Raw genomic sequence first — 13,528 nt, 5'->3', positions numbered from 1 at the left:
GAAGGAAGGAAGGAAGGAAGGAAGGAAGGAAGGAAGGAAGGAAGGAAATTTTTGACTGGGGTCTAAAGAATATGGTTAAAAAGTGATATGCTAGACGTCCTTATGTTGCCAATATATACAGTGAAGTAGAAGTGTTTCTGATTAATCAAATATTCCTAACAGGGAATTATATAATTTGTAAATTACCAATTCTCAAAAATATAAATACATTTAATACTTAACTAATACTAAACACTGCATACAACATACTGCTTTCCTAAGTAAGTACCCAGGATGGAGGAAGAAATGAAATAAACTGTGGTATTTAAAAATTAGAAATAGAATATCAAAGTTTTAATCAAACTCTTATTAAAATTATGTTTTTACCTTCTAAACATTCTCTATCATCAATAACAAAAGTTAGATGTCTAACATTAATATTTTTTCCTCAATCAAAAATAAAAGATGACAGTACTCTTGCTCCTATAAGCAACAGTATAACCAATATCCCTAGCCTTACCTGACTTAATATTTGTAGTGAGAGGAGGGAAAATAATTGGTTATAAAAATCTAAGTTTCATATCTTCTCACTCAATTCAAAATCTATAGGAAATTTCAAATTTCCAGCGGTATGTGTTTCAGGTGCTTATAACATTGCTCTGAAATGCAAGTTTTGAGAGAAACCATACAGATTTCCAACTACCTAAATTTATAGATTAAAATCTAAAACCTAGCACCTGAAAGGTTAAACTTAGACAAGATGGCAGAAAATCTTTTTTTTTTTTTTTTTTTGGTGGGGGGGGCGCTCTTTTTCTATTCTATTTCCATGCACCACACAAGGTTTACCACCAGGTGGAGGTAGAAAGCCAAGCCTGTACAGTTCTACTTTTTTTGGTACCTACTAAACACTCAGAATTGTCAGAGTCAAGTATCAAGTTACTTTCTTGAAAATGATTCACATGCCGAAATAAATAAAATGTGAAGTGATGAACAACCTTCTGACCAAGGTGATGAGTAACCCTGAACTCAATCTTTTGTAACACTGATTACATTTGAGCAAATAACAATGGAGTTCTTTTCTATGAGAATAAGATATGAAAAGATGGACCAAACAAGGCAAGACAATACTCAGCCACTTACATACAGTTTTATTTAATATGTTCCAGTATCATTCTGTACAGTACATTAACAAGAGTAATGGTGAAATAAATCTTTTCTTAGAACTGTGAGTCAGACGGATATTTTAAAAATTAGCATTATATTCATATTATTCAACATAAGTGAATATAAGAGACATATCTACACAATTCAATATTTATTAAGAGTACACAATAAAAAGCTTTTTCCTCAAACCTGTCCTGTAGCTACTCAGTTTTCATCCTCAGTTTCTTACGTATTTTTCCAGAAAAATACATGCTCTCCCTTTTAAACAAGATAGAGATACCACTATCTCCCTTTCAAAAACAAATAGTAGCATCATATGCATCTTGTTTTTTTCACCCAACAACATATTTGGAAAGTTTTATTTTAGAAAAGAATGTCCTCAAATGTTTTTACAGCTGCATATTATTTAAATAAATTTTTTTATATCTACACAGTAGAAAAGATATGAACCTAAACTAAGTGACAACCAAAACATCAACAATGGAACAACAATTAAAGAAATAAAGCCAAATTATAGGTAAGATTCCTTATTTTTTCTACCAATGGGTATAAAATAGATATTTGGTGTTCTGGCATTTGTGGCCACTTGGTCATAAAACCTTTATGCATACTTGGATGAAAAAGCTTAATTTCTTCCAAGTGTATGTAAATTTCCCAGAAACTTAAGACAACTTTGGAAACAAAGGCACTTTCTCTTTTCCTCAATCTGCATGCTTTTATTAGTATTATTTTGGGATATACAGACTGCTGTTACTCAAACAAGTCTACACTTCATAAAAATACAAATTTCAAAATAAAATTATATTTGGTATATTCAGTTTATGAGCTTTGTTATAATACTTACAATGTAATTAAGTATAATCTGTAAAACTTCCAATGTCTTATAAGGGTTAATCAAGCATTTCTAGAACTAAGAAGTTATCTTGAATTAAAAGAAATTAAACCAACTTTCTTGCTGGTCATGCGATTAACCAACTACATTGCTTACTATCATCACACAATGTCAAATTTAACCAAAGTACTGTACCTCATGATGGATGCTTGTAAATCCAGTATTTTCCTCATCTCTAAATTTAATGCTGGAGCACACTGTTCTTCCTTAAAATGGGGTGTCCCCTTCATTTGTGGACTTCCTCTAAAAGAAACAGCATAGAGTTAAAGAAAAAGATACCGAATTTACCTCCACTCTGTGGCTAATATACATCCAATCAAATAAAGCAAATGAAATCAGACTTACAAATCAGGTATTCATCCTTCAGATTCTCAAATGAAAAACAGACTTAAATTTTATTATAGCAGACATATCTACTTATCAATTGGAAATAAATGTTTGACCATGTAATTTGTGTTAGGAGGGTAGGAAGGAGAAGAGCAGACAATCTGAGGAAAAAAAAACCCACTTGAAATAAAAGTGAACTAACTCTAAAGAGAACAAACAGGCATTTTGTTTAAAATTACTGAGGACCCTTTCTAAGGTGGGAAACTATGGGGAAAAAAATGTATCTTTCTATATAGTACCTGTCCCAGTGATACAAATCTTAACTTCATCTTTACTTACTCCACACCTTATCCTTAATTCCTATTTTTAGGTATGTATCAGAATTAAGGCTAAATTCAAGGGTGCAATTAGGAAATATTTCACAAATTACTTGGTAATAAATAGCAAAATAGCTAAAATTTTTAATCCCTGGCATTAAATAGCTGCAGTAGACTGCTGGGTCAATGCCAACTTAATTGAATTGCCACACACAACCCCTCAAAGGACTATAAGCTGTTTTGTATTCTTTATCTTCACAGGGCATAGGAGTAGACCAGTATCTTCTTCAGTGCCTGTGTTGGAATTTAACAGTTATCTGTCTCTGTCAGTTATCACCTGTGGCAGCACTTAGCCTGCTGACATCATCTCTCCCTTTCCAGTCGAGTACAGTCCTATAAATTAATTTGTCAATACTATTAAAATAATGCCCAAAGAGTCAAACAAGTCCAATAGCTTTCAAAGTTCCTGGCTTTGTGAAAAATATTTTGATGCTCAGAAAACTCGCTTGCTATTTTTTAGTTATAGACTACTTTTCTTACAAGTTTGGTGGTACTTTATTACCATTCTATCCTGCTACTGCCATGATCTGGAGTACTTAATTCCTTCTAAGTCTAAATGACTAAGCTAGCTAATGTTTAACCATAGAGGTTCATGTTCAACTAACATGTCTCACTGATGTGACAGCCTATATAAAGGACATGAAAGTAACTAGTTAAAGGTGCAGTGGCTCACGCCTGTAATCCCAGCACTTCGGGAGGCCAAGGTGGGCAGATCACGAGGTCTCAGGAGATCAAGACCATCCTGGCTAATGCAGTGAAACCCCATCTCTACGAAAAAAAAATACAAAATATTAGCCGGGCATGGTGGCACATGCCTGTAGTCCCAGCTACTCAGGAGGCTGAGTCAGGACAATCACCTGAACCTAGGAGGTGGAAGATGCAATGAGCCAAGATCATGCCACTGCACTCCACCCTGGGTGACAGGGCAAGACTCTGTCTCAAAAAAAAAAAAAGTATCTTCTCTAACCAAATGGAATATAACTAGAAATCACTAAAAGAAAATCTAGAAAGTTCACAAATATGTGAAAATAAAATAATACACTCTAAATCAATGACTCAAAGAAGAAACCAAAGGGAAATTAGGAAATACTCTGAAACTAATGAAAACAAAAATGCAACATTATAGGATACAATGAATAAAGTCCTCAGAGGGAAATTTATTCCTAAAATGCCTACATTAAAAAAAAGATTTCAAATCAATAGCCCAACTTTATACCTTATGGAACTAGTAAAAGAGCTGGCAGAAGGAAAGATATAATAAAAACTAGAGTGGCTATACATGAAATTGAGAATAGAAAAACAATAGAGGAAAAATCAATTAAAGCAACAGTTGGTTGTTTAAAAACATCAATATAATTGAAAAACCTACGGAAAAAGAGAGAAGACTCTAAAAGTCTGAAATGAAAGTGGAAATATTACTACTGATCATACAAAAAAATAGTATGGCTTATAAGAGAATAATGTAAACAACTGAATGCTAACAAGTTAGATAACCTATGTTAAATGAACAAATTCCTAGAATTTGTTCATTTAAATCACAAATTTCCCAATTTATTCAAAAGGAAATAAAACGTATAAATAGACCTATAACAAGTAATAAAATTGAGTCAGTTATCAAAAGCCTCCCAATAAAGAAGAACCCAAAACCAGATGGCTTAATTAGTGACTTACACAATATTTAAGAATATTAAGAATGAACATCCATCCTTCTCAAGTGTGTTATTAAAAAAAAAAATAGGTACGAGGAGGGAACACTTTCTAATCCATTCTCGTTTTCTGAGATGAAGTCTCACTATCACCAGGCTGGAGGGCAGTGGCACAATCTCAGCTCACTGCAACCTCCAACTCCCTGGTTCAAGTGATTCTCCTTCCTCAGCCTCCTGAATAGCTGGGATTACAGGCACACACCACCATGCCCAGCTAATTTTTGTAGTTTTAGTAGAGACGGGGTTTAACCATGTCAGCAACGATGGTCTTGATCTCCTGACCTCAGGTGATCTGCTCACCTCGGCCTCCCAAAGTGCTGGGATTACAGGTGTGAGCCACCACGTCTGGCCTTCTAATTCATTTTATAAGGTTAGCATTATCCTGATACCAAAGTCAAAGACACAGACACTGAAAGAAAAGGAAACCATGGCTCAATATACCTTAAAAATATAGATGCAAAAATACTCAACAAAATAATAACAAACTAGATCGAGTAGCATATTAAAAGGATTATCCATCATGACCAAGTGGACTTTAGCTCAAGAATACAACCGTGGTTCAACACATGAAAATCAATGTGATATAATATAATCACATTAACAGAATGAAGGGGGAAAATCCCAGGATGATTTCAATTCATGCAGAAAATGCACGTGAAAAATACTAATACTCTTTTAAGATAAAAACACTCAACAAACTAGGAAAGGAAAAACTTTTTCAAAATGATAAAGGACATACATGAAAAAGCACACAACTAACATCTTATTCAGTGGTAAAAGACTGAAAGTTTTCTATGATCAGTCTTGATACAAGAATGCTGCTCTCACTACTGCCATGCAACATCATACTGGACATTCTAAACAGCAATCAGGTAAGAAAAAGAAGTAAAAGTCACCCAAAACAAATGGAAGAAATGGGACACTCTCTATTCAAAGATGTCATGATAGTATAGTATACACAGAAAATTCTAAAGAATCCACACAAGAGTTATTAGAGCTAATAAATGAATTCATCAAAGTTATAGTACATGATCAACACAGAAAGCAAATGTATTTCTCTACACTAGCAATAAAAATTTCAGAAAACAATTCCATTTACAATAGCATCAAAAAGAGTAAAATATTTGGGAATACATTGGCCCAAGGATGCGTAAGAGTTATATGTTTAAGAGTTGTATGTGTAAATAAATTAGGGGAGAACTGAGAAGTTGGAAAGGCATACTATGTTCATGAATGGAATATTTAATATTGTTAAGATGTTAATACTTCCCAAGTATTAGCTATGGATTAAATGCAATTTCTACCAAAATCCCGATTTTTTTTAAAACAGCAATGGGAAAGCTGATCCTCAAATTAATATTGAAAGGTAAGGAATCCTGAAGAGCCAAAATAATCTTGAAGAGAACGAAGTTGGAGAACTCACATTTCCGAATCACAAAACTTACTGCAAAGCAACAGTAACCAACACAGCGTGGTAATGATATAAGGGCAGACATAAAGATCAATGGGACAGAATTGAGAGTCCAATAATAAACCTATACATCTATGGTCAATTGATTATTGGCAAGGGTGCCAAGTGCACCCAACAGGGGAAAGAACATCTCTTTAACAAATGTTACTGGGACAACTGAATAGTCATTTACAAAAGAATTAAGTTGGATCCTTAGCTTGTACCATAAACAAAAAATAATTCAAAATGAATCAAAACTAAATATAAGAGCTAAAACTATTCTTTAAAAATGCAAGAAAATATAGGGGTAAATTGTCATGGTCTTGCATGTGGCAATTGTTTTTTAAATATAAGCCCCCAAAGTATGAGCAACAAAAAATATATATAAATTGGACTTCATCAAAATTATAACTTTTTTGTGCAAAATGTATTACCAAGAAAGTGAAAAACCCAGAGAATGAGAAAAAAAATGAAAATCATGTATCTTAAAAGAATCTAGTATCTAGAAAATATAAAGAAGTCTTACAACTGAGACAAAGATAAGCAACCCAAATAAAAAGAAGGGAGAGGTGGGGCATGGTGGTTCATGCTTGTAATTCCAGCACTTTGGGGCCAAGACAGAAGGACTCCTTGAGCCCAGGAGTTTGAGACTAGTGAGATCCCATCTTCACAAAAAATTAAAAAAAATTAGCCAGGTGTGGTGGTAAATGCCTGCTAGTCTCAATTATTCTGGAGGCTGAGGTGGGAGGACTGCTTGAGTCCAGGAAATCAAGGATGCAGTGAGCTATGATTGTGCCACTGCCTGGATAACAGAACAAGAATCTTTCTTTAAAAAAAGGGCCAGGCGTGGGTGGCTTACGCCTGTAATCCCAGCACTTTGGGAGGCCAAGGCCAATGGATCACAAAATCAGGAGGTCGAGATCATCCTGGCCAACACAGTAAAACCTCATCTCTACTAAAATTACAAAAATTAGCTGGGCGTGGTGGCGTATGCCTGTAATCCCAGCTACCTGGGAGGCTGAGGCAGGAGAATCGCTTGAATTAAGGAGTCGGAGGTTGCAGTGAGCTGAGATCGTGCCAGGGCACTCCAGTCTGGCAAAAGAGACTCCATCTCGGAAAAGGAAGAAAAGCGGGAAGAAGACTTGAATAGGTACTTATCTAGAGAAGATACACAAATGGCCAAAGAGTATGTTCAATGTCATTAATCATTAGGGAAATACAAATCAAAATCATAATGAGATACTATTTCACATTCATTAAAATGACCCTAATATAATAAAAAACAGAAAATAAACAAATGTTGACGAGGATGTGGTGAAACCAGAATCCTCATATATGGCTTGTGGGAAGACAGTTTAGCAGTTTCTCAAAAAGCTAAATAGAGAATTACCATGTAACCTAGCAATTATACTTCCAGGTATATACCCTAAAAGAACTGACAACAGGTGTTCAAATACAAACTGTACATGAACAATTGCTATGAACATTCCTAGTCATAGCAGGACTATTCACAATAGCCAAAAAGGGAAAACAACCTCAATGTCCAGCACCTGATTAATGGATAAATACAATGTGGCAAATCCATATATCAAAATATTATTCAGCCATAAAAGAAATGAAGTACTGATACATGCTAAAACATGAATTAACCTTGAAAACATTACGCTAAAGAAGACACAAAAAGTACACACTGTATTCTTCCTTTATACAATGTTTCCAGAATAGGCAAATCCATAGAGACAGAGACAGGAAACAAATGTGTGGTTCTAGGGGCTGAGTGCAGTAAAGAACAGGGAATGACTGCTTACTCAATCCATGGTTTCTCCTTGGAGTGATGTAAAAGTTCTGGAACTAGATAATTGTCATAGTTGTACAAAACACTGTAAGTGTACTTTGTGCTACGTGAGACATGGAGTCAAAGGCCGATTATTTTGGAGCTGTAAGATTTAATGACTCTCCTATTGAGTTTAGGATCTGCATGGGGCTTACAGCCCCTTTCTTTCGGCGGATTTCTCCCTTTTAGAATGGGAGTAGTTACTCCCGTGTCTATACTCCCTTTGTATCTTGAAAGTAATTAACTTGTTTTTTGATTTTACAGGCTCATAGGTGGAAGCCACTAGTTTTTTCTCAGATGAGACTTTGGACTTTTGAGTAAATGCTGGAATGAGTTCAGACTTTGGGGGACTTTTGTGAAGGCATGATTGTATTTTGAAATGTGAGAAGGACGTGAGATTTGGGAGGGGACAAGGGTGGAATTACATGGTTTGGGTCTGTGGCCTGTGGGAGGCGACTGGATCATGGGGGCGATTTCCCCTGATGGTGCTGTTCTTGTGATAGTAAGTTATCGTGAGATCTGGTTGTTTAAAAGTGTGTAACACTATACGAGGCAAGGAAGGTGCATGTTAAACAAAAACCTAAATTTTCAAGAGAAAATGTAACTGAACATTTCTTTTTATCTTTTTGAGATGGAGTCTTGCTCTGTCACCCAGGCTGGAGTGCAGTGGTATGATCTTGGCTTACTGCAACCTCCACCTCCCAGTTCAAGTAATTTGCTTCAGCCTCCCAAGTAGCTGGAATTACAGGCGCCTACCACCACACTAGCTAATTTTTGTATTTTTAGTAGAGATAGGTTTCTGCCACGTTGGCCAGGCTGGTCTTGAATTCCTGACCTCAAGTGATCTGCCCACCTTGGCCTCCCAAAGTGTGGGATTACAGGCATGAGCCACCTCACCCAGCTTGAACATTTATTTCTAAACTATACTTTGCATTTAAATGAATATATTCCAAAGGATTAAATATAGATGCTGATAAAAAAGATAAATAACTCCACCAGGAGTGCTATGTACATATCCACTCATGAAAAGAATAAAATCATTCAAAACTTTTCTAGAGGTCTCGAGCAGATGAACCAACTATAACAAAGTTATACCACAGATAGGGTATAACAAGTTATTACTGACTCGCACTAATGAAATAGAAGCCAGCCTATTTAAGTCACAGTAGTAGTTTTGATAAATTTTGAGAAGAAACATGAAAGGAAATTAAACACCAGACTTTGACCGTATGATTCTGAGAGGAATCTGAACTAAAAGTTAGGTAAGCTAACTGGGACAAAGAATGTGAAGAGTAGGGAAGCGTAGGAAATTATACTTATTTGAAAAAAAAAATTATAACTCGCAGTTGTCTTTGTGAAACTACATGGCAAAGAAAAAATTTAATTATCTTCTAACTTTTATTAAGATTATTCGTAACTCCTGTAGTTCAAAGTTATACGAAGTTTTAAGTAATCTGTTTCAACCATTTTTCCATAAGCTTTGCCTTTAGTGTGCAATTGTGCAGAATGAAGGTGTTTACACAATGCACATATCATGTTTTGGCAAAAATACCTGTACATGAAAAGGTGCACAGCTTGTTAGACAATTCAAGTACTTTGAGAAGAAACAAAATTTACAATTTATTATATATTTATAAGGTATATTTATAAATACACCTTAATATACATAAGATAATTAATTTGTAAGATTTCCCCTCTAAAAGTGTTAAAATTTGCTAGATTTACAAACAGATTTATAAGATTGTAGATAGAATGTAAAAGTTTGAGCTACAGTTATTGTTTTAAAGCTTTAATAAATTACTCTTTAGCCAAAGTAAACTCTAAATAAATATTCAGATTTTTGACTCTGAAAACACAAAAACATACAAAATCACAAATGAACAAAAAAAAAAATGAAACAGCTGAATACATTATGGGATAGGCAAAGGGAATTAATCCCATTATAATCTCCTCAGTAATGTTCTAGATTTCTATCTATTTGAGATTAACTGGGGCTAACAAAAAACCAACTAACAAAATTTATAGAACTAGCTAAAGACTTGTCAGTCTTCCCAGCTCAGTATTAGTTAGTTTAATCAGGTGGTTTCCCCACAACCTATGGCAGAATTTGTGAAAGAAGGAACATTTCAATAAAGGAAACTTGGTGGAGTGGTGGGGGATGGAGTGGGGCAAGCCCATGTGAACTGTGACCCTGAGAGACAAGAAACCAGTAAAAGGAAAAAAAAAAAGTAGGAATGATTGTTCAATAGATATAAAATTCTAAATTTTAACTAAAATAAAAATTTATTACTTTCTTGTGATAACATTAGGGAAATATGCCCTAATATTTCCCTCCGCTGGGTAGTTCTTCCTCAAATGAATAAAGGAAATAGTGAAGAAGTTAGCATTTCTCTAAATATCTTGAAAAATAACCTCATGTTTTTCTTAACTCAGTTTTGGATCAATCGTGTGATAGTTTTCTCAATGCATTCTAAGTTGTCGTGGTTCTTAAAGCCAAGAGGTTTACACACCACTGCCTATATAAAGCTAATTCTGCACACAATTTGTCTTATTTACAGATAGATACTTTCAGATATGCTTTAAAGTTTAATCATGGTAAATGGTCACTAATTTTAATGCTGTATATGAAATCCAATAATTTAGTTTCAGAATCAAAGTTAACAGACATCAGGAAGTGTTGTAAATCTCAGATTATTGCCAAAATCCAAAATGTGAAAAATCCAACTATTATACTTTATTTACAAAAACTGACTTATACAGGATTTATTAAAACCTAATTTACAAAACAGAAGAAATCTAGAGATACTAGGTTCCCCTTACCATTTGTGTGAAATTTGTCTCTAGAAAGTTTTATAAAATGTTACTTATTTTATTTACCCATGCAATGTGCAAACAGATTTTTGAAAAAAACAAACAAAACAAAAACAAAACAAAAAAAAAACCAAAAAACCAACAAAACAGATACTGAAATAAATGTAAGCTATACATACAATTAAGAAAGATCAATAAAAACAAGTAGGATAATTATTTACCCACTAATTCCAGTTTAGAACTGCAGACGGCCAGGGCCCATCCCAGCAGCTTGGGGCCAAAGCTGGAGCCCACCTTGGACCAGCTGTCATTCCATTGCAGGGTACATTCAAATACATACCCCACACTCACTCAGACTGGGGCCATGCAGACACGCCAATTCACCTAAAAGTGCACATCTCTGGGATGCGGGAGGAAAGCACAGAACTACACAGACATAGGGAGAATACGAAAATTCCACACTGACAGTGGCCCTGGCAAGGGATCAATTCTTTTCCCTCATCAATGTTATGACACTACAGGATACGCTGTAATGAGTTTCTCACTATATTAAAGAAGCTATCTTTGTAAACACTTGGCATTTTCAAGTATTGTATAAATAAATACTTCACCAAAGTTCCCCAGAGGGGTCAAGTCTGTTATTGCTTACATTTGATACATGACTCAATTTGAGACTTGCTTTTGAACAAGTACACCTGTATTTTTTTGGTAACCTCCAATAAAGTTTTGTCATTCTTCAAATTCTAGTTCACTCTAAAACCTCACGCTTAATGAATTAGAATTCTCTTCTTTTCTAAACACATATAAATTGTCTTAAATATACAATGGAGGCAGATTATATTTACATAATTCAAAAGGCAACCTAGACAACAGTTGTAACTTATTAAGAATCAAATAATTCATTTTTCTCATTTTATAGACACACAGCACAGAAAGGAACTTTAGAAAGTGGCTTTTCCAAAGCCTTGGGAAAAAGTAGAATCTGATCTGGAAACTGAGCCTCTCTGATTCCAACTGCCATATTTTTTTCCACATCTCTAAACTTTTGCATATTTACTTGAGGTAGTAATAGCAAGTCTTAAGAAAAATATCACAAGAAAGTAGGAAAAATGAAACTAAGCCAGTTTGAGAGTTTTATTAATGTATTTTGCATACATTAACTTTTGCAATTAAAAGTAAAGCTTCCCAGTTTTCTATTCTAACGAATTATAAGGCATTCATGCTAATGAGTGGCCCTGAAAGAGCCACGAGAAAAAAAAAAAAAGAAATGTTTCGATGGGATGGGTCAACTTCTAGTCAAACTTCCTAGAACACTGAGGGGGGAGTAATTTCTCATCAAATTGGTAAAAACCAAAAATCAAACCACAATACCCACAAGTGTAGCATAAAAACTACACAAAAGTCATTGAAGTAAGAAGACTGCTTTTAAAGCATATCATATATGCTTTGGAGGGCTAGATAAGGTGATATCGAAAACTGACTCAAAATTAAATTCAACAGCCATTTATTTGAGCAAATTCTTTTGTGCAGGAGATATGTGCCAACTAAAGAAAATAATAATGTGGCAAATAACCTGATGGATTTGGGGCATGGGGGAACAGAAACTTCAAGAACGCAATTAATTATCGTGTTTTTCCTTGCAACGTAACTTACCTAAGTCCAGACTTTTCTTCCAAGTATAGAACTCAAGTCTCATCTACAAAACTTCCCTTGAAAACTAATCACTTTACCCTGAAATACTATTATGACTTTTCAAGATATTCACTTGGTAATCTGTTATTTCATATTGTCATTAGCTTTAAACAATTATTCATCAGTATATTTACAACCAGTGTATAGCAAGTGTTTTAGAGATGATAGTAGGCACACAATAAACGAGGAAGAATGCCATTTGAGATGATTCTTAAATGTGCAAGGTTTAATCTAGAAAGTTCTGGCAGCCCTATGTAAATTCTGGGACTAAGGGGGTTTAGTTCTCCAACCATAATTCTGGAAAGGCTCAGGATGATTTATTTTCCCCAAACTCCAGGCCTCATATTTCATCATTTGCATTCATCATTGTTTACTGGAATGCTCATAATAATAAAAAGTATTTCTGGATGAAATGAAATAATAATGATAGTGGATGTGCTTAACATACTCTAGTGGAAAAAGACTGAAAATAATTCTAACTGATGGACACTTAGATGGTCATTTTAGTATTCTACTAGTAGAGTAACTGGCACCAAACTTGTGCCCAGAAACAAGAGAACTGGACAAAATACATCAACCAACCATATTCAGACATGAGACAGCAGGCAGCACAGGACTATCAGTGAGTGAAGGAAAACAAAGAGGTTTTCTGGCAGAAGTCACCTTCTAACCTCTTAAGGTCTTGTCCATCACGTAGAGTGAGATAACCTAGGCATAGTATGGCAGCCTTTATAAGTTGAGGAGAAAAAGATTAAAGTTCAGAGAAGCAGAAGCAGCTATTTGTGAATCAGAGCACCAGTGATGTGGGAGTTACACAGCAAAAGAGCTCTAGAAACCTGCAGGAGTTTTCCCTGAGTCTTACTGCATAAAATGCAAATATATAATGACACTCCACAAATCCAGGCAAAGCATGACTACTAGGATTTTTGGCTACCTAACTCATTAAGAACTCAGGAGACATTTCAGATTTGACTAGCCAGAATGGAGAGACCTCGTTAAAGACCCAGGGCATTCAGTGGAGACTTCAGAAGGGCTAAGCTAGCTTAACAGTTAAATCCACCCTAAAAATCATACAAAAAGCCTCAAAAGATCAAGAACATCTCAAAGTAGCTTAACCGCCACCCAAAACAACCTTCAATACTCTTTAAAGGAAGAGGACAAAAATCAGACAATGGATAATGTAATACAATATCTAACATCCAATCTAAAATTACTAGACATGTGATACGACGCAGCAATTCTACTCCTAGGTATTTATTTACTCAAGAGATAAAGGACAACTGGAGAATGAAATGA

The 13,528-nt window shown here is 34.9% G+C and overlaps 1 protein-coding gene across 5 annotated transcripts in view; it reads right to left on the bottom strand.

The window, feature by feature from the left end:
* RIC1 (RIC1 homolog, RAB6A GEF complex partner 1) overlaps positions 1–13,528 on the bottom strand; it is a 151,411-nt gene that overhangs the window by 58,197 nt on the left and 79,686 nt on the right. For 4 of the 5 annotated variants that reach the window (XM_032291073.1, XM_032291070.1, XM_032291071.1 and 1 more), the window contains one exon: positions 2,171–2,278. In XM_032291073.1, coding sequence (XP_032146964.1) covers positions 2,171–2,278 — 108 coding nt within the window. Of the gene's footprint in view, positions 1–2,170; positions 2,279–4,494; positions 4,507–13,528 lie in introns of those variants that run through there. The other variant, XM_032291074.1, reaches the window with a different exon arrangement.

The sequence above is a fragment of the Sapajus apella genome, unplaced genomic scaffold, assembly GCF_009761245.1.
Source record: "Sapajus apella isolate SASKATOON/1434 unplaced genomic scaffold, GSC_monkey_1.0 scaffold24, whole genome shotgun sequence".
Classification (NCBI taxonomy): Eukaryota; Metazoa; Chordata; class Mammalia; order Primates; family Cebidae; genus Sapajus; species Sapajus apella.
This window is presented reverse-complemented; position numbering and strand designations above follow the sequence as displayed.